The sequence below is a fragment of the Octopus sinensis genome, linkage group LG15 (assembly GCF_006345805.1).
Source record: "Octopus sinensis linkage group LG15, ASM634580v1, whole genome shotgun sequence".
NCBI lineage: Eukaryota > Metazoa > Mollusca > Cephalopoda > Octopoda > Octopodidae > Octopus > Octopus sinensis.
The window spans coordinates 9,586,874-9,610,873 of record NC_043011.1 but is presented as its reverse complement, the minus strand read 5'-3'; the positions used below and the strand labels follow the sequence as shown (position 1 = coordinate 9,610,873).

The following is a 24,000-nucleotide window of genomic DNA, read 5'->3' as shown; positions in this document are numbered from 1 at the left end:
ATAATAATAATCCTCTCTATAAAGTACAAGGCCTGACGTTTTAGGAGAGGGGGCTAGTTGACTACATTGGCCCCAGTGTGTAACTGGTACTTATTTCATTGACTATGAAAGGATGAAAGGCAAAATCAACCTCAATGGAATTTGAACTCAGAACTTGACAGATTAAATGCCTCTAAGCATTTTGCCCAGCATGCTAACAATTCTGCCAGATTGCTATATTAATAATAATAATAATGATAATGATAATAATAATAATAATAATAATAATAATAATATAATAATAATAATAATAATAATAATATCATTATTATTGCTGGCAAAAATCTCAATGATTCTATGTGGTGAAAAGATTAGAAAATGGCAACATTCCCACAAAAAGCCTTCTTGGCAAGAGCGTATCCAACATCAAATTAAACTACTTAGGTCTGACACTGAATGTTTGAAAAACCTTAAGGCTGATAAGACTACCAAACCTGTCGGTGCCCTGGGAATGTTAGCAAAAGGGGCTGATTGTTAACTAACTCAGATATCAGGAAACCCAAAAATGGCAGAAATTCAAAAGATAGTGCTCATGGGAACTGCTCATATCCTATGCAAAATACTTTCTATGTAATCTCAAGTTTTAAAACAAACATAATTTTCGTATTGTTCTTTAGGCATTCACTAGTACAACACTAAGTACAAAACCAAATATATAGGGACCCTAGGCATAACACCAACATGAACTTCCAATTTGTTGTCTCTTGAGGTCTCTGGGTGAGACCTGGAGCCAGCTTGTGCAAATGTAAAGCAAAAATCAAACATATAATAATAATAATAATAATAATAATAATAATAATAATAATAATAGTTTTAAATTTTGGCACAAGGCCAGCAATTTCAGGGGTGTTGCTGAGTCACTTAGATTGATTTTGGTGTTCAAGTGATGCTTATTTTATTGATCCTAGAGGGATGAAAGGTAAAATCAAACTCAGCAGAATTTGAACTCAGAATGTAAAGATGATTGAAATGGCACAATGCACTTTGCTAACGATTGGCTCCATAGACTTTGTCTATGGCAAGCAAAGCCAAGCTAATAAGTATTCTGATGACAGCACAAGGCCAACAGTTTGAAGAGAGGGTTAGAGGATGCCATCAACTCCAGTACTTCACTGGTACTTTACTATAATGACCCTGAACAGATGAAAACCTGTTGACCTTGGTGGGATTTGAAACCAGAATGTAAGGGGCTAGGAGAAATATTGCATGTCACTTCACCAAACGTTCTGACTCTGCCAGCTCATTGCACTAAAGATAAATGATAGTAATAGCTTTATATTTTGATTTCAACGATCCCATTGCATTTGGTAAGACTGTTAAACACAGAAATAGTTCAATATATGGAAACTCCACACACACACACACACACATGCAAGTATGGACTTGAAACATAGTGAGCACTTATACAAAAAAAACTTTTTCCTATAATCTTTGACAGATGTATTTAACAACAATGGCTGCTTTTACCTTCTGGAGAAATCTTTCGAGCAAAAATTATTTTCTCTCTCTCTCTCTTCCTCTCTTATTAATTCTCTTCGTCTTCAATTCTTTCTCACTCTCTCCTCCATTCTTGTTAGTTCTTCCCCTCCGCCATCTCAGAAATTACTAAAACCAGGCACTGTTTATATGACTTTTCTAGTTTGTTTTTTTTTACTTTCTGTTTCTGACAGAATTATTTCTAAAATTAAAAGAATTTAAGTTTTTCTTTTACATAACCATATACCTAAACATATATATATGTGTGTGTGTGTGTGTGTGTGTGTGTGTGTGTGTGTGTGTGTGTGTGTGTGTGTGTGTGTGTATTCCACAGACAGTGTAATTTATTTAGATGCACATTAAAAACAAATTAACAAAAAAAAACCAAGCATTCCTCTACTTCGTCTTCTGTCTTTCAACTCAACATCAAAGTTATTTCCTCCGTGTCATTTTTTCACAGTGATGATAATGATGATGATGATGATGATAATTGTTATCATCATGAAAACTTTAATAGAAATAGAAATTAAAGGTTTGTTCCTGTTCAATTATAACTTTAGCATCTGGACTTAAAAATACCATTTGATCAAATTTTATTTTTATCACAATAATTCCAATCAAGCTACCAAAATAGAAGTTACTTCTTTTTCTATCTTACTTTTACTTTTATTTAATTTTTTTTTGATGAATTTTTTTTTCTCCAAATATTCTTTTACTTTTTGTGTGTGTTTAAAAAATAGTTGGGTTGATAATAATTATAAAAGGTCCGTGCCATTAATTTACTTGTTCTTTTTAATTTTTCTCCTTATGTAATAAAGACACCAAATGATTGTTAAAAATGGAAAAATTACAAATTTGTTTTTGTTGGTTTATTTTCAGTTGTATGACCGAATCAACAGTCAAAATTTTCAACCTGGAAGCATTACCCCATCGCCAACGTCTGACGCTGTTAGTCAAACCAGAGATGTAAGTAACTATTTCGTTGCTATTTTCACTTTGGAAACTTCCAGTCGATTCTTACAAAGGACGAGAACTTTTCGTGTCTCTTTAATTGCCAATGTTTGTCAGCCCAGCATTCTGAGTTCCGTTTCTACTTAGACCTACTTTCATTTTCTTCCATTTTGGAGAATGAGAAAATTAGTACCAGTCACATACTGGGATTAATCCTTCCAGGCTTATGTGGCTTGGTGTCTTAGGACATAATTGAGACTAATTAGGAGTGTAAAAAGCTGGAAGAGATTGATGTTTTTCTGGCCATAGGTTAACACTGAGGTCAACAGATTAAAGACGTTCCAGAAGTGACCATCCTATCTTCTACTTAAACGGACTATTGTTCTTGATAAACTACATGTAGTATAATAGTGCTCTTTAACCTGAGGTCAGTCCTGATACAGCAAACCTATGATCAAGCTTATTCCACTCATGACCATTCCATCTTTTATTCAGTTACAGTCAGTGTCTAGTGTTGTTGTTGTTGTACTGCAGATCAATTTTGATTTAGCAGATCTATGATGATCTAGATATGACCACCCTGTCTTGTATGCAGACAATATATTGAAAGTTGTAATATCTAATCTGGAATAAATTTGATGATTCCAGAGGGGAAATGGATTTATTGAAAAATTCTTCATTCTTGTTGTCCCTATTTTTGGTAGATTTTTTTTTCTGTTGATTTGAAGGACATTCACCTTTTAAAGTCCTGCAGTGCCTTCTCTCTATGAACGTCCCAATCCTAGAGATTTTGAGCAAATATACACTGTCCTGAATAAAAATAAAAGTATTGCTTGGATTGTGATTGTGGTTTTTACTTGTTGTCAAATCATTTTCACCTGGCCAGGCAGGGTGAATACTGGTAAGTTGATTATAGGTAGATGTTTTTAAATGTTTATTGATTTCTGGGAATGGATTTCTTGTCTCAGAGCTGAATTTATACTTCACTTTCTCTAACTTGGACACTGCACAACTTCCATGAATAAAATCATTCACCATCATCATTTAACGTCCATTTTTCATGCTGGCATGGGTTGGTCAGTTTGACTGGAGGGGGTCAGCTGAAGAGCTGCTGCCTGGGCTCCGTGTCTGGGCTCCATGCTTTCTACAGCATCTGTAGATCCTTTCTCACCACTTTGTCCCATGTCTTCTTGGGTCTACCCCATCCATATGGTTCCTCTACAATTAGAGATCTGCACCTCTTCATGCATGTCTTCATTCATTCACATTACATGGCCGTACCAGCACAGTTTTCTCTCTCTTGCACACTACACTTGTTGCCCCATATACCCAGCTGTATGTATACCGGCATCATGCAATTTGCCTTTCACACTAAGGGAGAGGCCCTTTGTTACTAACAGAGGCAGTAGCTCTCTGAACTTCACCCAGCCTATTCTTATTCTAGCAGCTATGCTTTCAGAACAATCTCCCTCACTACTAACTTGGTCACCTAAATAATGGAAACTGTCTACTACTTCTAAGGATCCCCCACCCCCTGAAGTAGTTGAGGGAGTCTATTTTATGTACATTCCTGGTATTTAGGGTACCTGCACATCTGCCACATGTAAAGACTACTTTCTCTGTTAACCCTCCTCTAATATTGCTGCACCTCTTATGTGTCCATAGCTTGCACTGGGTACAACGTATGGAGTTTCTGCCAACAATTCTTCTACATATTGAGCAGGACCATCTCCCTGAAGGGATCTGTGATATGTCTGTTCTCCTACATATCAATACGTTAGCTGGTCCCTCTGTTGGGTTCACATTAGGCAGGCTCTCCTTCTCCCATGCATTTTTCTACTTTTATCAACCTTTCATAGTGGCACTTCCAAGCCTCCTCCTTTGCAGAATCACTGTCAGCCATCATCTGTGTGAATGCATTTCTCTCCTCTGACATCACAATTTTCTCAGACAAACTGCCTTGCAGTTTGAAACACATCAAGCCTCCTCTTCTCCTCACATTGCATAACATTGACAGACTTCCTCCTTTCTGCTTCTTCCCTGGCTAAGTACACCTGTCTTCTAGCCTCCCCGATAGCTACCTGATATAGTTCTCTGCTACCACCACTCTTCCAGTCTTTCCAAGCCTATTTCTTTATTCTAATGGTCTTGTCTACGACATCATTCCACCAACATGTCACCCTGGGTCGAGTTGGAACTTTGCACCAACCACAGGTTCGGTCTGTTGATGTAATGAAGGCGTTGTTGCTCTGTTAATGTGAATACCTCATCGTCTTGTCTTTCATACTGACAAAAAATTTCTTCAGGAAAAAGTTGAAGAAAATACACAACTGGCTTTGCTTCTAAGTTCAAAGCTCTATGAAGGGTCCACAATTTTCCACTTATTTCCTTCAAGTCCAATCTCTCTTTCTCTAATTAAATTGTTAATAAATGATTAATAATTAGTAAATAATATCACCGATGTCTAACTTACTACTTGAAGAATTAACTGCCATGATTCCTGAAAATAGAAGGAAGAAAAATCTAAAGAAGTTCATTCAGTGAAAATAAACAAACTGGAAACTTCCTAAAATGAAACTAAACTTTGTTTCTCACACAGAAGAGTGCTTTGTTATTCAGCCCCAAACAGTAATCACAGCTGTTTGCAGTTGAGGACTCTGTGACATTTATGTGGAATACTTTTAATGTAAAAGTCTTTAATGTTATACAATTGTGTTGTATACAAGAGTAGTTTTTATGAAGTGAGGACAGTGAAAGGTAAATGATGGGCATACAGGAAAAATGGTTCAGAGTCATTGACTTAGGACTACATTGTCTGATGTGTCCTTCCTTTCTAAGAAAATTAGAAGTGTTTTGAGAGAGAGTTAGTTGTTATTTCTGTACCATAGAGGTGCCTTCATTGGTTAAAGTATCCAGATTGATTCTTCATTACAAATCCTATTGAGACAAACTTTGCTGTCAATACTCCAGAAATCAGTACCAGTTATATATATTCAGGCCTAGAATTGATCAAACCAACTTCTCTAAGGTAAAGTATGTTTATTTAATTCTTTGTAGAAAGTAATTTAGGTACTGAAGTGAAAAGGTTGAGATTATAGATTGCCTGCTTCAATCACTTCTGTTCACAGTTCAAATCCAGCTAGGACCACATTTCTGGAACATACAAGACACAGTGAGAGTAGGCTTAGCCATCCAAGTTCCAACAGAACAGGTCCAAGAATATTGTTGAATTCTGCTTCTTAGAACAGCCAAGTTCTGTTACCAATTTTGGTCTGAGAGTTGAAATTCCTTTACTGTTTCCTGGGTTTCAGACAATACCATTAGCTACACTATTTTTCTGTAAATATTGATCTTGTGCTATGACAGATAGAGATCAATATTGACTACATATTGATTTCTTGTTTGGCTACACCACTGCAATTACCATCATTGTCATCCTCATGTTCTTAATCATCATTGCTCTCATTGCAACCTCCATTGTTTAGATAGAAACAGTAGATACAAGGTGAATATCTGGAAGGTTCACACCTGACGATGACGATGGTGGTGGTGGTGGTGGTGGCTGCTGCGGGATGGTGGTGGCTGCTGCGGGGTGGGGGGTGCTGTAGGTGGTAGTAGTCATAGTGAGAGAGAAGTAGCTAACATGCTTAACGATCTGACAAAGATTATCTTTGTCCAAACTATTCCATTGTTGAGGTGGATATTTACAAGATTTCTATCAGCAAACAACAAGTATACCAGTCATATACGCGGGTTTACACCTTTCAATAATAGCGTGCGTGCACGTGTGTGTGTGTGTGTGGTGTGTGTGTGCATGCATGCAGGCGTGTGTGTGTGTGTGTGTGTGCGCGTTATACTGTGCGTACATTCCTTTCCGACCATTATCAATCCACTGCTGAATGTAAAGTCTCACTATTCTATTCCTGCTTCTAGACCTACAATTCTAGGGTGCTGCTTCCTGGCCACAGGTACCCAGGTAGAATTTGAACTCAGAATGCAAACACAAGGAGCAGATACTAGATAGCTGTTTGGTCAATCCCTCTCCACTTACTTTGTTTATTGACTTTGAAATGACAAAAAGACAAAATTTGCTTTGCTAGGATTTGAACTCAAATTATAATGGGTCAGAACGAATATCACAAGGTGTTCTCTCTAATTCCTGTTAATTTGCTGCCTATTTTGGGGACACATTCTGTTTTAACCAGTTCAGTCATCATCGTCTAGTGTCTTATTCTAGGATATGGGGACATAGTGGGCTTGAACTAGGAACCCTTCTATTCAAACTATGAAGCAGTAATGTCCTAATGTCAATGTATCAATGACAGAGAAAGACATTTCAAGCTTTAATCTGCAAACTGTGGGAAGGAAGATGGCAGAACTAGTAACATTAAAAATAGTAGAGGGAAGAATGTGTGTTGGTGGTGGTGGTTGTTGTAGTGTGTTGGTGGTAGTAGTAATGAATTTTGGCCAATCTTCACCTAAACATGTTGACCTCTAAAAGTTCAAACTACATCAAACCCTGCCACACCTAGCACAGGTAGTTTACCCTCAAATTAGACACTACAAAATATCATTCAAATTGATTAAATGTTAATGACTTAGAAACTATTGAAGGGTTCCCTTTCACAAAAACTAGCATAATTCTGTGGAGTCGCTGTTTAGCCCTTGGTCAGTCCTGATTGGGTAAACCGAAGACCAGATCCCTCTAGCCATGACCTTCCCATCTTTTATTCAGCTACATTCTCTCTACAATTATATTACAATTAAAATTAATTAAAATACCTGCTGATATTTCATTATTGCTGTCAATGGACACATGTTGTACGAGCGTTAGTTATGAGGGTGAGCATAATGATGAAGGTGTTTAGCAGTGGGCCGGCTCTGAGAGAATCGATGCTGGCCAATATGCCGTTTGTGTTCCAAGCATTTGGTGAAACATTACCCTCTAGGGAGACGACAAAAGGTTGGTGACCGGAAGAGCATCCAACTGTAGAGAATATGCCTCAGTGAATTGTGTGATCCATGTTGGTAGGGAAAAGTGGATGTTAAAACAGCGACAGTTGATTTGAAGAGTGGAACTCGAAATAGAAAAAGCTATAAACAATTGCATACAAGTATTAGTTAAAAAAAAACTCTGGACACACACACACACACACACACACATACGTAGTCTGTGTGTCTATCCTTTATAAACGGATAGAGGAAGGTTTGGCTGCTACTTCTAGCAAATTGAATGACTATGTAGAGTTATCTGTGATGATGGCACTAATTGCTTTCTGTGTTCACCTCAACAACAGATTGTGTTCATACAACTTTTAGTATATTATTACAGTTAATTACAGACCCACTCTATTTCTCCAATTAATTACATAATTAGCCATCTGTAAGAAGTAGTACCATTGTCTTTCATCTTCTTCCCCACCCTCATCATCTTTGTCTCTGACTCTCAACAACAGTCGTTGCCCTCCACTAACCTCACTATGTCACAGTTTGCTATCTGGAACGTTTTGCTTAGAGTTTCTTGCAATCCTCTTGTGCTGGCTGCTGCTGCTGCTGCTGTTGTTGTTGTTGTTGGTGGTGGTGGTGGTGTCAGCATCATCATCCCTACCTCTCTCATCACGCCTCAACCACCCCCTCTCCATTCAAAAATAGCATCCCCCTCCCTCCCTCCTCACCAGCAATTTACTGGATAATAAACTCTTCTCTCTCTTCTTTAATCTTTCTTCCACTCTTTTACCCCACCACCACTACCACCACCACTACCACAACCACCACCACGACCACCACGACCACCATCACCACCACCACCACCACACCACCACCACCACCACAACCACCACCACCACCACCACCACCACCACCACCACCACCACCGCCGCCGCCACCATGTTACACAAAAGTAACTCTAACAACAGTTGCAGGCTGTGAGGAGGGACAGAACCTACAACTGTTGCAACTAGAGCTGGTTACTTTGTTGTTGTTTAACCCTAGGTCAACCCTGACTTATCAATTCCATCTATGGCCACCCTTTCTTATTTTCACATTTCATTTAAGACTACTCACGCGGGACGAAGTCAAACGTGTTATTCAAGGCCTCGATGTCAACAAGGGTCACGGCCCTGACGGCATACACCCACGGGTTATCAAAGCGTTGGCTCCGGTCATCTGCGAGCCCTTAACGCGACTATTCAATATGTCATTGGCGACGGGTGTTATACCTGCAGACTGGAGAACAGCGATAATCTGCCCAATTTTCAAGAAAGGGAGCCGCGAAGACCCGCTTAACTACCGACCGGTTTCCCTTACATCAATAATCAGCAAGATGTTCGAAACCATCCTTAAGAAAAGTATGATGCTCCACCTCCTAAACACAGCCTCTATCTCTGATTCCCAACACGGCTTCGTGCCGAAGAGATCATGCTTGACCAACTTAGTAATGGAAGAATTGGTGACGCGCATCCTCGATGATAGTGATGCTGTTGACATCGTTTTACTGGACTTTGCCAAAGCTTTTGACTCGGTAAACCACCGCCTATTACTTGTCAAGCTTCAAGCATATAGTTTCCATCCGAATATTGTACGATGGGTTGGTGCCTTCCTCTCAGATCGCTCCTTCCAAGTCCAAGTTAATGGTTCGCGGTCCGACGTCTCCAGTGCGAGCAGTGGCGTGCCTCAAGGTTCAGTGCTTGGGCCTTTGTTGTTCTTAGTCTTCATAAATGACTTGCCCGACGACCTCACGCAACACACCCTTCTATTTGCCGACAATATCAAACTGGTCACTCCTCGCGGTAATATAGAGGATCTTCGTCGATGCCTCCACCAAATTTGGAAGTGGTCTAACGATTGGGACCTGTGTCTGAACGTGTCAAAGTGCTGTCATCTGCCTGTCGGCTCTACTCCTGCAACTCAACTTGATTTCGAGCCGGGTCGTCTGCTGCTGGAGAGGACCGATCAGGTAAAGGACCTAGGTATCTTGGTGGATTCCTCCTTTTCGCCTTCGGCCCAGTGCGTCCATGCTGCCAACAAAGCACGCGGAATTCTGTTCTTGATTCGACGGTCATTCGGAATGCTCACAGCAGCCATATTCCTACCACTCTATGTCACGCTGGTGAGACCCATATTGGAGTATGGGATTCAAGCCTCTTCTCCTTATCTCCTCAAAGACATACAGCATCTCGAAAGAGTCCAGAAGCTGGCTACCCGCATGGTTCATGGTCTCAAAAATTTGTCCTACGAAGAAAGGCTGAGGACGCTCGACCTTTATTCTCTTGAAAAACACCGCTGCCGTAGTGATCTCATTCTCGCCCACAACATCATAAGCGGAAAGTGTAACCTCTCGAAAGAACTGTTCTTCACTCCTGCTCCAGAGCGTCGGCTGCGGGGTCATTCCGAAAAGCTCTACCTGCGACGATTTCATCTCAATCGAAGGAGAGGAGCTTTCTCCGTCCGGGTTGCGGATCCATGGATCAAGCTGCCAGACGAGATGGTAAAGATGCCGACGACCGCTTTGTTCAAAGCCTCCCTGGACCTCAAGTGGCCTGAACTCTTTACATGAACACCACCCTGTACTTAACTCCATGTCCCCCTACATGGCCTTGCTGTTTGCTTTTGAGCCAAATTAACTAACTAACTAACTAACTAACTACTACTTAATGTTTTTTTAAGTGACTAGACTGTTAGGCACTTTAAGGGGCATTTAACTGCTATTTCTAACTGATCAGTTGACCATATTTTTCCATAATTTGGTCATTTTCTAATATTGCATCATCAATAACTGAGCCATATTTCAGTGAGGGTTGTCATGGTTCTGGGTTGTCTCAGTTCCATTCTTACCACAACACACTATACTCTACAGAAACGGTTTTCTTCCTTATAAAACTCAACCCACATTCCGCCCCCCCCCATCTCTTTAGTCTCGCATCTTTTGTTGATGCTGTTATCTTCTCTTCATCAAACCATTCCTATCAATACTTCCATCAAACATAGGCACCATCAGGCGGCGCCATTATTAACCCCTCTTTTGTCTCTCTTCTCCATTCTCTTCAAGTATGCACAGACAGACAACACACACACGTGTGTGTGTGTGTGTGTGTGTGCACATGAGTTCACGGCATATGTGCATGTACGTTACGCATGTGTGTGTGTGTGTGTTCAATGTAAAAGGCAAGTGTTGTTCGATAAAACAGAAATTATCTCCATAAAATGTCACCATAAACTTTATTACACCAACTTTTATTGCGACAACATAAAGGAATGGTGAGATAAAAACATCAGAAACAATTATTTTACCAATTCTTTAGCTAACCATTCTTTTAGTGTTTCTATGTAAGACTTCTTTTACCAGTTTTTGATAGATCTTACAGATAGCATTTAAAGAGAAGGAATACATTTACGATATCTGCACACACACACACACACACACACACACACACACACACACACACACACACGCACATGTCTATAATATTTCTGTCTGTTACTCTCCTCTCTCTCACACCACATACACAATACACACACACACACATTAGTGCCTATATAATGTTAGTTATAAACAAACAGAAACACAATCATAAAAGTAAATGGTGGTGGTGGTGGGTGTGTAGCTGTTTGGATACGTTTGTGTGTGTGTGTGTGTGTGTGTGTGTGTGTGTGAGACCAGTCAATTGTGTAAAGTTTAATTGTGTATATATCCATCAGTGGCTGCCCAGCCCTGTACAATGTCAGATCAGTTCCAAAGACAAGGAATATGTAAAGCAGTGGCAGTAGGGTTAGACATTATTAAAGAATGGTGACATCTGAGATGAATCTAACATCTAAACTGTCAATATGTTGCAACGTATAAGGTGGGGCATTGGCAGAGTTGTCAGGCAAAAGGCTTAACGGCATCTCGTTCATCTTTATGTTCTGAGTTCAAATTTTGCCAAGGCCAACTTTGCCTTTCATCCTTTTGGGGTTGATCAATGGGTTCAACATAATCACCTTCCTCCTCACCTTCCATAAAATAGCTGGCCTTGTGCCAAAATCTTGAAAATAATATATGGTATAACACTTCTATAATCCTTTGAAACAGGGGCAGCTAAGTGTTCTTGTGACATTTCCCCAGAATTCTTCCCGTTGGATAGGTAAAATATTTGGGAAGAGTGAAAATCTCAGTACAACTGTTGTGGAAATCTATGGGTAAGACTCAGTAGGAAATGGGCCTTGTGCTCAATGAAATGAACTACTGTTGTCTGTTAGCCATTGAATGAGAACAAATTAATGTAGAGTTGAGTAACAGAAACACTAAGGTAGTCGGTCTTTTTGTAAACTATTGAGATGTGGAATTTTAAATAGAATCTCTGAGCCAAACTGAGTGATAACAGTTAATTGGTTCCAAAAGATATTCTTTTACTGGTTTTATCCATTGGTTTGTGACTATGTTGGGACATTACCATCACCTCAACATCAATATTTATTGCATTGATTTTTGTTTGCCTAAGTGCAATGTTACAGGGTACAAACACCCACATACCAAACGGACTCTTGCACAGGCATTGTTAACCCAAGTTAGATGTAGAATACTCTTGCCCAAGGTGCCAAACAATGGGATTGAACTGAAAGCCACCTGGTTACAAAGTAACTTCTTGACCAAGCATGTGCTGTCCCAAAATAAACTGAGCAAACATGTAGACTGAGCTTTGTTGAGTATTTCCTGAGTGTCTCAGCAACTGTCCCTGATGGCTTGGCAGCTTTTCTTTATCCCTAATGACTATATTGACCATGGGATGTTATTTTAACCATGAAATGGCTATTTCAACCGAGTCAATGCCACTAGCTGGTATCTCTGTTGGCTGTATTGGACATAATCTTACTTTCTCCCAGACATTCTCCACAATCAGCAACTTCTTGTCATACTATTTTCAAATGTCTTCCTTCCTTGCGCTGTTGATGTTAAGTGGAATTCTGTCATTCCAAGTATTTCATTCCCCAACAAAATCTGATGCACCACTTTGTAACCTTGCAACACCCCTCACATTCTTTAGTCACAGAACATAGGATAACCGCTTGATTTCAGGCTATTTTTTTTCTTTCTTTTTGTGCTGTTGATCTGAGAATATTCCTTGATGCTCTACTCTCATCCTTTATTTCTAGATACATCACTTAGCTATTATGGCTTTCGCTACATCAACATGTTACCCTTTTCTCGGGTCAAGACCTTGCTCCACCATGGCATGTTATCTTGTCAAAACTCCCAGCTGTTCTGAGTTACAGGTCCCTACCACCTCCTCCTCCTCCTCCTTCTTCTCACCAGCCCATGGCCAATGGAACTTCTGTGAATCCATTTTTAGCAAAGTAACCTCTCAGTTTGCATGTCCTGTGTCTCAGCCTGTCCAGCTCTTTACTCTGAGGACCGACCATTGGGGGTCAGTGGAGTGGAGCATTCTTCACTGGTGAAACATTTGTCACAAATGTCTGTTCCATTGTCTGGGGAGAACAAAATATGTGTCTGGCTTGCATGTTTAATCACAAAAAGATGAGGTTTTCAAGTCAAGACCAACACACACACACACACACACACACACACTCTCTCTCTCTTTTATAAATACAGTCTGTAAGCAGACCACTATAAATCTACTAGAATTTTCTAGAGTTCAACAAGTAAACACTCTCTGTTTATGATAATTAAATTTAAAAAATGGAACTTTGTTTCTTTACTTTTTCTTTTAATTACGTGAACTTTTCCTACAAAGAAGGAATTGGTTTCTAACATACTCACACAAACTCACTCACAACCTCATTTCTTTGTTTAATTCCTCCTTTTTCTCAATGTTTCTCGTCTTCATTCTTCACCATCTTTAATATGAATTCTTCAACTTTTTCCCAACCCTGCCACCTCCCTCTCTATTCTTTTTTCTTTCCAATCTTTCCTTCTCCTCTTCCCCTTACATAACTCCCACCACCAGTATCATTTCACCTGTCGCCTATCACATACACACTACCTGTGCACCTGTCACCTCTTACATGCACACTTACCTGTGCATCTGTCTACTACCTGCTCATTGTTTTCTTCTTTGGTTTACACTTTGCCTACATTTGGAACAGGCATTATTCATTTCTGAGTTCCTCTTTAGTTTCTATTTCCTTAACACCCACCTGTTTACAACATACCATTTCTAGAAACCACAAACAAAACGTAACAATACACCTTGCCATTGATTTTTGCTTTCCTCAAAGAATTCAATGAAAGAATCACAAGGAAAATTTAGATATAAGCAACAGCTTATTTCTGAGACAAAATTCCCTGAAAAATACAACAGCCAATCCAACATAATTATCATAATGAAAGCAATTAATTACACTTTATCAGTTTCCCTTCTTCTGTTATAAACACTGTGCTGTGTTGGCACTCTGCTGCACATAGGTAAGACAGATTCAGTAACAGCTGTTATTTGCACCACCACCACCACCACCACCACCCCCGACACGTTACGTGTTTTTCCTTAACTGTAGACTTTTAAGGTAAATACAGCTTTTTTTTTTATATATTATTCTCTATATCAAAACTATTTTGTGAAATTGGTCATTCCAACCAATAAATTTTCCCTTGAAAAATTCTTTGTCAAATTCTAACCCATCTTCTTTAACCCGGACAATATTCCCCTCCGTCAAAAAAATATAAACTTTCTTTTGCAGATTTAAATCTTTTTACAAAAAATAGTGTTTTACTCATTTACTAATTTTATGCCATTTTGTGATCAATAATGTGATTGGTGTTCGATTTCCAATTGTCCAATCCCTGGATTTCTTTCTATTCCTCTGGTGAGGATGGCACTCTCCATGCAGTTGAGATGGAATAAACATTTTGGGGTTTTCATTTGAAAACAATGTGCAAACACACACACACACCACACATACCTACACGACATATTTTCATTACAGTTTCTGATCTTTCAAATTCCACTTGCAATGCATAGGGTGGAACCAAGTCTATGACAGAAGAAGACATTTCATACTGAAGTCGACGCAATGGAAAAGTCAAAATATGGATTTCCTTGTTGTGAAGTAAACATCTCAACCAAGCAATGTTCATTTTTTATATCAATCTTGTTTTTATTTAACACAATTTAGGGAACCCTATTTTTGTCCCTCCACCCCATTGAATTTCCTCCCTATTTCTTTATTAATGACAGTTTTTACAAAAACTGCTCCTGTGTTTTAGCATCTGTTCTCTCTGTAGAGGGGACAATTTCAACATTTCTATGATTTTCTCTAAAACTATAGCTGACCTTTCACTCAATACTGTCAACTAACAGTTGTCAAATATAAAGTGCTTTATCTGCTTACAAAATGCTTCATGTTGACAACCATAAATACAAAAGCAAATTTCTACAGAAAATACTGCACAATACCAGTAATATAACGGTAACCAGTCACATCTAAATGAATTATTTTGAACTGTCAAACTGTGTCCAGATGACTGTTTCCTATACTTGTGTGTGTGTGCGTACAGATAAAAGAATTAATTAGATTTGTTTGTGAGAAGACACACCGACATGTTTTGGCAGCTAACGATAAATAATTAAGATATGGAAAGTTTAATGAGAGAGACTTTTAGGTAAAAGTGTGACAAAGCAAGGTTTGAATCCCCATCACTTGCTAAAAACTACTTTCTAAATACAACTTCATAAAGACACAGATTTAACAATATAAATCATATTGAAAACTGATTATTGATCTTTGATTTGGCTTCAATATTTTGTTTGTTTTGTATTTTATTTACTTATTTCTATTTACATGTGAAATATCTTAGAAAATTTTGTGGAATAAATGGAAGAATTTTCAAGTAAAGATCTTGAAAGCCAGATTCAATAAAAGCCTTGTCTTATGGCTGCAGGCAAACAATTCTGTCTTCATGCCACTCTCTCTAGAATTTTGTCATTTTCCCCGTTTTCTTTGAAGGAGAAAGTCTTTAAAAATAGTTTCTCATCATGAGTTTACAAATTTCTTTCTTTAATTACCACTTCACAGTTTAATTAAATATCATCAACATCATCATTACCATTGCCATCAACCAGCATTATTACCAACATAATTAACATTGTTCAACTTTTGTATTTTCATCAGCAATGTCAGTATCAATCATCAGAATCAATATCAATCAATCGCTGTTATTCACATCATCACTGACATCATTATTCTCCCTTCTTTATCATTTTTGTCATCATCATCAACAACATCAATAACTCTGTTACATTCTTCTAAAAGTTTTTGACACCATTAAACTGTCAATGACTTTGGTCCCTTCTCTTGAAATCTAGAGCAGACCTTTTCCCTTGCCACCCTGCTAGGGATAAGGTGACATGAGGAAACTGCTGCATGGCCGAGTGTGAAGAGGAAGCAGAAGAGCTCAACTGAGCCAATGGTTCTTCTTACGTTGATGCTGAGTGGAGGGGAAGCCTTGAAGATCAAGCGTCAGGGCAGCATCCACGTTTGTGTAATCAGTTAATGAAAGACTCAATATGCCTCAAGCACCTTATTCAAATTCATAATAATGGAACTGGATGGTGACAGAGTCATGGGAATCTGTGAAAGCAGTGAAAAAAAAAAATCTTTTCTTACTGCCACTCCAAAATATACCTCAGTTCCTTTATAGCAGCCACACTTACTCAACTAACAACTACCCACAGACTTCTACTCCTAATATACTTCGGTCCCCTCACCCACCCACCCACACACTATCATTTCTTGTAAATATGAAGACTGTTTTAATGTAAGTCTTGTTATTGATCTCCTTCAGTTAAATTTTCTAGAAACTGTTACAAATTCTATGATGTTTTCAGGTAAAGAATTTGACAAATAATGAACAGAATTTTAGGGAGTAGTTTAAGTAATCGACCCTTTAGTAGAGGATCCATGTTTAAATATACCTGTTGTTATGCGTCAGATATTTCTGTGATATCACAGCTACATTGCAGATGTACCAGTTATATGTACTGGTTATATTTCTGATATATCTGTTATATCTCAGACAAATAGTTATTGCTGTTTAGGATCAATGAAGTTACTGCTCTGCTTTCTGTAATGTTATGTGGAAGGGAGTTCATAAAATTTCAGACAACTTTCCTTGTCTTAAGGAACTGAACAGAATGTCAAGAAAATAGACATCACTTCCACTGTACCCTGGTAGTCTGCTTAAAACTCCTCAGTAGTGAACCAGGACATACAATAGGGTACTGGTCAGCTGCTCTCCTTCATGGTCATACAATAGGGCACTAGTCAGTTCCTTTCTTTCATATAGTTGACTGTTGCTCCTCTCTCTCAGCTTTCTGCACTCCTTTCAACTCTAACCACTCCCTTAAAATCAAAGGATGATGCCAAGACAAATGATACCATTAATTGGTTGTTATTTTAAATAGATTGGTAAAGAATACATTTGGTAATACTTGTGTCTGTCTAGAAGGAATCCCCTGAGACAGAGAGGAAGACAATCGATACACTGAGAACACTGGAAGATTACTAAAAATAGTTTAGAATAATAACAACACTTTAAAAGATTCCACCGGGATTTGGCTTTCTTTCAAGTAAAAAAAATCTTCAAAGAAGCTTCCAGAATATTCTTTATCATTGATAGACAACAAAGAAATATTTAAGCTTTAATTACTCCAAAACACTAGATGCAGTGATTCAACATGTTTTTGTTTTTTTAACCTAACAACATGGTTAATTCTTTGATTTTAATCTGATATAATTCTAAAACTCTTCATGTGTTCAGATAAATTTTAAGGGAAAATTAAAATATCTGAGATTGTTATTTGAATGTCAGCCTTTTCACATTATTAATCCTAGTTTTGCTGTATATGTGTGTATACATGCATGTGTGGGCATGAAGATACATGTATGTGTGTGTAAATAGTTATATATATGCATTTATATAATATGTATATATGTGTGTACATATATGTATGTGTGCGTACATACATACATTCATCCAAGTCATGCTGGCCTGGAAAACAATCATTAAATAATGATTGTTTGTATGTATGTGTGTGTGTGTGTGAGTGTGTATATATGTGTGTGCATGTGTATGTAAATATGTGTGTGTGTGTGTGTGTATTTAATAACCTTTTAACAAAAAATATGGGGTGATAGTGACTTCATAGTTTCAATTTGTTGTCTTTAATCAAATTGTGCTGATATATCAGATGTACGCTATAAAGATATGGTTAATTAGCACATGTATATTGTTAAATATACATTGTAGATATATATATATATATATTGTAAAGATAATATATGTACAAAGTGTCTGTGTATGTTCGTGTGAATAATCATCATTGAAAATATCCATTTCCATTCTTGCATTGGCAAACTGAAAGATGCAGAGTCAGGTTTTCCTATGGCCAGCTGCTCTTTCTAGCACCAGGCTGCACTTCAAACTACAAGCAGCTCAATGGCCAGACATGTTCTCACAAAATATTGCAAACAAATGACACCACTTCTTGTATGAAGACGCACCATATTTACAATTTGTAGGCAAATGTCAAGAGAAAGGGAACACACGTACGACTGACTTCTTACGGTTTCTGTCCACTGAGTTTATTTCGAAAGCATTGATCGTCTGAGGCTACGGCAGAAGACATTGTAACGAGGTGTGTGTCTTTGTGCATGTGTGTGAGTGTGTGTTAGAAGTAGCAGACAGTGGCCAAGTGAGCAGTGTTGCCAGAATAAGAACGGATTGGGCCAAGTTCAGACAGCTGCTACCTCTTTTAGTAACAAAGGCCTCTCTTTCAGAGTGAAAGGCAGATTGTAAGGAAGCCTGTGTATGAACAGCTATGCTACATGGCAGTGACACATGGGCTGTGACTACTGAGGACATGTGAAGACATGAAGCCAGTATGCTCCACTGGATGAGTAATGTCAGTGTGCATGTACAGCAGAGTGTGAGTTGAGAGTAAAACTGGGTATACAAGGCATCAGATGTTGTGTGCAAGAGAGGAGATGGCACTGACACAGTCATGTGATGTGTGTGGATGAGGAGAGCTGCATCAAGAAGTGCTGATCTCTAAGTGTGGAGGGTATGTGTGGAAGGAGTGGACCCAGGAAGGTGTGGGATGCAGTGGTGAGAAAGGACCTTCAGATGTTGGACCTCACAGAGGGGATGACAGGGGACCAAAACTCCTGCTGGCTTGCTGTGCTTGTCAAGACACACCCCAAGCTAAGTAGAATCTTGGTTATCCTTACATACAGGCATGTCACCCATGTCCTTTTCCAACTGAGCGGGCTTGTGGGTGCTCGTGCACATAAAAGTGCCCATATAAAAGCACCCAGTGCCACTCTGTAAAGTGGTTGGTGTTAGGAAGGGCATTCAGTGGTTGAAGCCACCTCAAAACTGACATGGAGCCTGGGTAGCTCTTCAGCTGGTCAGCTACTGTCAAACTGTCCAAGCCATGCCAGCATGGAGAAAGAAACATTAAATGATGATGATGATGATGATGATGATGATGATGATGCTATATATATATATATATATATATATATATATGTATATATATATGTGTGTGTGTAGGTATATATATATGTATGTATATATATATATATATATACACACACACACATATATATACATATATTATATATATATATATATATATATATATATATGTATACACACCGTGGAACTCTGTTGGTTACAACGATGAGGGTCCCGGTTGATCTGATCAATGGAACAGCCTGCTCATTTATTAACGTGCTAGTGGCTGAGCACTCCACAGACACGTGTACCCTTAACGTAGTTCTCGGGGAAATTCAGCGTGACACAGAGTGTGACAAGTCTGGCCCTTTGAAATACAGATACGACAGAAACAGGAAGAAAGAGAGAAAGTTGTGGTAAAAGAGTACAGCAGGGTTCGCCACCACCCCCTGCCAGAGCCTCATGGAGTTTTAGGTGTTTTTGCTCAATAAATACTCACAACGCCCGGTCTGAGAATCAAAACTGGGATCCCACAACTGCAAGTCTGCTGCCATAACCACTGGGCCATTGTGCCTCCACATGTATACACATACATAAATATACACACATGCACACACACATACTAAAAAAGATATGTGCATGTAAGTATTATAAATATGCACATACATACTCTTAAGTTGATGTCTATAATGTGGAATATTACATTAGTGAAAAACCCCTATACATAGTGTAGTTAATAGGGTAGAGTGGGTGGAGGATTAAGGGAGCAGATTAATGAATAACAGGAACAGGAGTTGAGATTCTTTGGCAAACTCTTCCGCCTGAGTAGGTTCACCATTTCAGTGAGTCCTTCCAGATCCGATGTGGTTCATATTAAACATGTTAATTGATGTCGTTACAGGTTCATACTCAGCCATCAGTACTACTATCCTGGGTCTCAAAGACACAATATTGATAAGATTAGGTTAGGGAATTAGAGAAATAAGTTCTGTGGTGAAGTAGAGTTCAGTGTGTTTTGCTCTTAGTTCAATACTTGTGGGAGGGGGGGGATGCTTTAAAACCATTGACAGGTTTTAAAAGACAATTAATACTATCAATATCTTGTTTCAGGGTAAATAAAATAGCACTACTAATTAAACTGTTAATTAAATCCACAGGAATCCTGTGTCCTCCAAAATGTGTGAAGTGGTCAACTTGGTGAAACACCAAACTAATTAATTAACAAGGTTTATTTTCCTTTTTTTCCATGTTTCAAGTTCAAATAAATCTTAGTTTGGTCTTCATAGGTTTTTAAAGATGTTGACTCACACAAAAGTCGTCTGTTAGGGTTCATTCAGCTTCTTACGATGATGCACCTCCTCTTGTTTTCTACCAATTTATGTAATCCTTAAAGACTTAACTGAAACCCCTGTCACTTCATCCTCATGCAATAATCCATTGTTATGATTTAAAGATATTCTATCTTCATTAATGTTTCATTTTTGTTTAATCCAGATTTTGGATGCTCTGAGTGACTACTCAGACACATGTGCTAACGAATCGGATGAATTAAAGTCTCTCCTAACGAAACCACATGTTCAGGTAAGTCGTCTTATTTTCAACATTCACAATTTTGTGTGTGTGTATGTGTGTGTGTGTGTGTATGTGTGTGTGTGTGTGTGTATGTGTGTGTATGTGTGTGTGTGTGTAGGGTTATTTTGATTATTTATTTTCATATTTCCTTTCAGTTATTTTTCTCTCTCTGTGTTGTATGCAGATATAATTATCACATTAAAACACATCAGTTCAAATCCACTTCCAGTAATATATACCATTGTATGGCACTTTGACAATGCCTCCATTGTGAATCAAAACTATGTTTTTCTAGGAAATTTTCCAGGAATGAGAGGTATGTCTGTTTCAAAAGCTGGTATTTTAAATAACGATCTTATCCTTATATATATGTATATATATATATACACACATATATACATTATACACACACACACACACACACACACACACATATACATACATATAAGACTGTTGCAGGATACTTCTTGCTATTCCCATTCAACTTTGTTTAAATGTAATAAAATTCTATAATTCTTCAGTAACCCATTTTTTAAACCATTTTACATATTTAATTGTGTTGTTCTCTCTCTCTCTCTCATTGAGAAAGAGAGAGAGAGAGAGAGAGAGAGTGAGAGAGATGTGTTTTATATGTAGTTGGTGTGTTGACATCGACATAGTTTTAGCTTCTCCTCCTCCATCAACCTGACTGATCGAAGGGAGATAAACAGAGACTCGTCGTCACCTCACAAAGCAATCCACTTCACTTCAGTCAGTTCTCTCTTTCATCTTGGCAATAAATCTAGTTATCTCACCTTGGAACTTTAGGAGTGAAGTAGTTGTCCCCGCTCGTTCCCCCTCTCGCTGTTGTTTTGGTCTTGGATGTGGCTCAGAGGGCGGGGAAGTTGCAGACATGTATTTTTTTCCTTGTCATTTGGTTGGGAAAATATTCCTTTTTCAAATACACACACACACACACACACACTTAAGCACCACTCATAGACGTAATCACACTCTATACTTCAGCCCCTAACAATTCCTGACCCCCTACGAAGCTCAAGTGAGACCCACAATAGAAAATCGCCGTCACATTTTGGGTCAGAATTGCTCCCATATTTTTTAGTCATCTGATACCTTGAGAGGTCACTCAACTGATTTGTATAAACTCACTCATAAACACATTGCAACCTCTGGTTCACAGCTGTACTGTGTCCTCTCCCTTTCCCATTTCCACTGCTACTACATTGGTCTCTGTTCCTTACAGTTGGTTAATCTTGTCTCACTCATTTCGTCTCTCTTCCTTTCATTATTCACATCACCTTCAGCCCCGCAAGGACCCAATGTTGGGCCCCTGCAATTCCTTTCACCTCGTTCATGATTTTTCTGCAGCTCTCAGTTCAGGATATAGGCACTGCCTCTTCTTCCCAGCTCGGCTCTTTCTTTCTTTCTTTCTCTCTCTCTCTCTCTCTCTCTCTCACACGCAAAACAAGTCTGAAGCAAACATTCTGGCTGAGTCTTCTCCTACCCTCCCACATTCTCAGTGGTCCTAAGAAAGGTTGAACATCTTGCCCTGCAACCCCCACTTTTTTTAAAATTAAGTCTTTAAAGATTTAAAAATGTTTGCAGGAAATCTTTGAGTGACAAATTTTATGACTCGCAGCAGCCGAATTCTGAGTGGAATCAGAAACGACTCATACTGAAATGAATGACACCTCTCAATCTTTGTGCGTTTTCTCTCTTTCCTAACTTTACAGCTTTATTCCAAAGTCTACAGAATCCAGTTGAGAATATATTCCAGCTTCTAAATAATATTTCACCTTCTTCAAAGTATAAGACCAAATGTAATAAGAAAACTTATACAGAATTGTAATTATAAACATTTAATTAAACACTGGGGTTGTGGGAGGTGGTCATTGATGTCTGATTGAAAGATAAATACAGGAAAATTAATGTGCGTAATTAAACGCATCATTAATTAGCTCATTGTCAATTAGACTTTTGTTTGTCAGAAGAAATTTTTGGATTATCAGAGTTACTTCCCTTACGCTGTCATTCAAATTAGCCAAACTATTAAGGTTACAAAAACAATATTACATACATACGCTGAAATATTACACACACACACACACACACACACACATCATACTCGGGCATGGGTCTTGTTGTTGTGGTAAAAAGTTTGCTTCCCAAGCTCATGGCTTTAGGCTCAGTCCCATTGTGTGGCCCCTTGGGCAAGGGTCCTCTACCGCAGAGGCTGTCGTAGAGAGGATTTAGTTGATGGAAATTAAAAGAAGCCCATATTTTCATCATTGATTACAGGAATATGGTGATGTAGGGGGAGATTTTTTTTCCTGCTATTTCTTGCACGGTGAGCAACCACATACAGCAGCAAACATTAAATATAAACATCTCATTCTTTTAGCTTTTACTTGTTTCAATCATTGTTCTGCGGACGTGTCGGAGTTCTGCTTTGAGGGATTTTAGCCCAGAAGACCTGTTCTGGTACTTTTTCTGTTTTTGGTGGGGGGGGGGGTCTGTTATTTACTTTGTTGAGTTTTCTTTTCAGTTTTTTTTCTTCTTCTAAACCACTGAGTTATGGGGATGTAGACAGAGCAGCACCAATTGTCAAGCAACGGTGAGACAGACACAAAGCCTTGTATCCAGTTCCACTGAGAAGGCTTTGGTCAGCTCTGGGCAGTTGCAGAGAACACTTGTCCCTGAGCTGTCACACAGTGCAAAGCAGGCTTCACAGTCATGCCTGCATCTACATTTGATTATTACCATTTTCCTGTTAATGAACACATGTTTACAAAACTCTATTTTTAAGTAACCAAAAGTTACAATAAAGCTGCCATCCAAGAGCAGAAGTTTTTTGCTTAAAGAACTCTGCAAATTGGTCTTATTTTATATCAGAGATTCTTTGGAATAAAAAAACAAGCCAAAGAAATAACTCAGAGTGACCTGTGGCATGTATTTATGAAATGAAACATTGATAATGACTATCTTCCCTTGTTGAGAGTGTCATATTTGCCAAATGGCAAGATGGGCACCAAAAGAGGAGGAGGGAAGATAATCTCAAGATCCAAGAATTCTCAGGAAGGCTGGAATTGACATTGAAAAGTATAGGTTCTCAAAATGGGTGCTACTGCCCCCTGGTGGGCATTGAGAGAGTCCAGGAGAGCGCTGATGCCTAAGGGGTTTGTAGAGAAAAAGGAGGCATTGGGGGGAAGGCAGTGGATTGGGGGACACTATGAATTTATAATATTATCATAGTATTGTTTACAAATTAAATATTATATTAAATATCAAATGATTGATAGAATGTATAAATTAGTAAAAAAAATACATAAAAATAGGGGTGGGGGTGCTGAGGGTATTATGTGGCAATGAGTGGGGGCAGTGGCCCAACAAGTTTGAGAAGCTCTGTTGAAAAGCAACTTAAATAACAAAAATAATAAAATAAAAAAAAAACAAAGGAAATGTTGGATTAGTTTAAGTCAGGAAAAGAGACAGAAAAAATGAAGGGTTAGATT

At 38.5% G+C, this 24,000-nt stretch overlaps 1 protein-coding gene across 12 annotated transcripts in view; it reads left to right on the top strand.

Moving 5' to 3' along the window:
- Positions 1 to 24,000, top strand: part of LOC115219822 (peripheral plasma membrane protein CASK) — a 998,477-nt gene that overhangs the window by 748,087 nt on the left and 226,390 nt on the right. For all 12 annotated transcript variants that reach the window (XM_036509446.1, XM_036509450.1, XM_036509449.1 and 9 more), the window contains 2 exons: positions 2,395 to 2,481; positions 20,411 to 20,497. In XM_036509446.1, the coding sequence (XP_036365339.1) occupies positions 2,395 to 2,481; positions 20,411 to 20,497 (174 nt within the window). The remainder of the gene's footprint in view (positions 1 to 2,394; positions 2,482 to 20,410; positions 20,498 to 24,000) is intronic.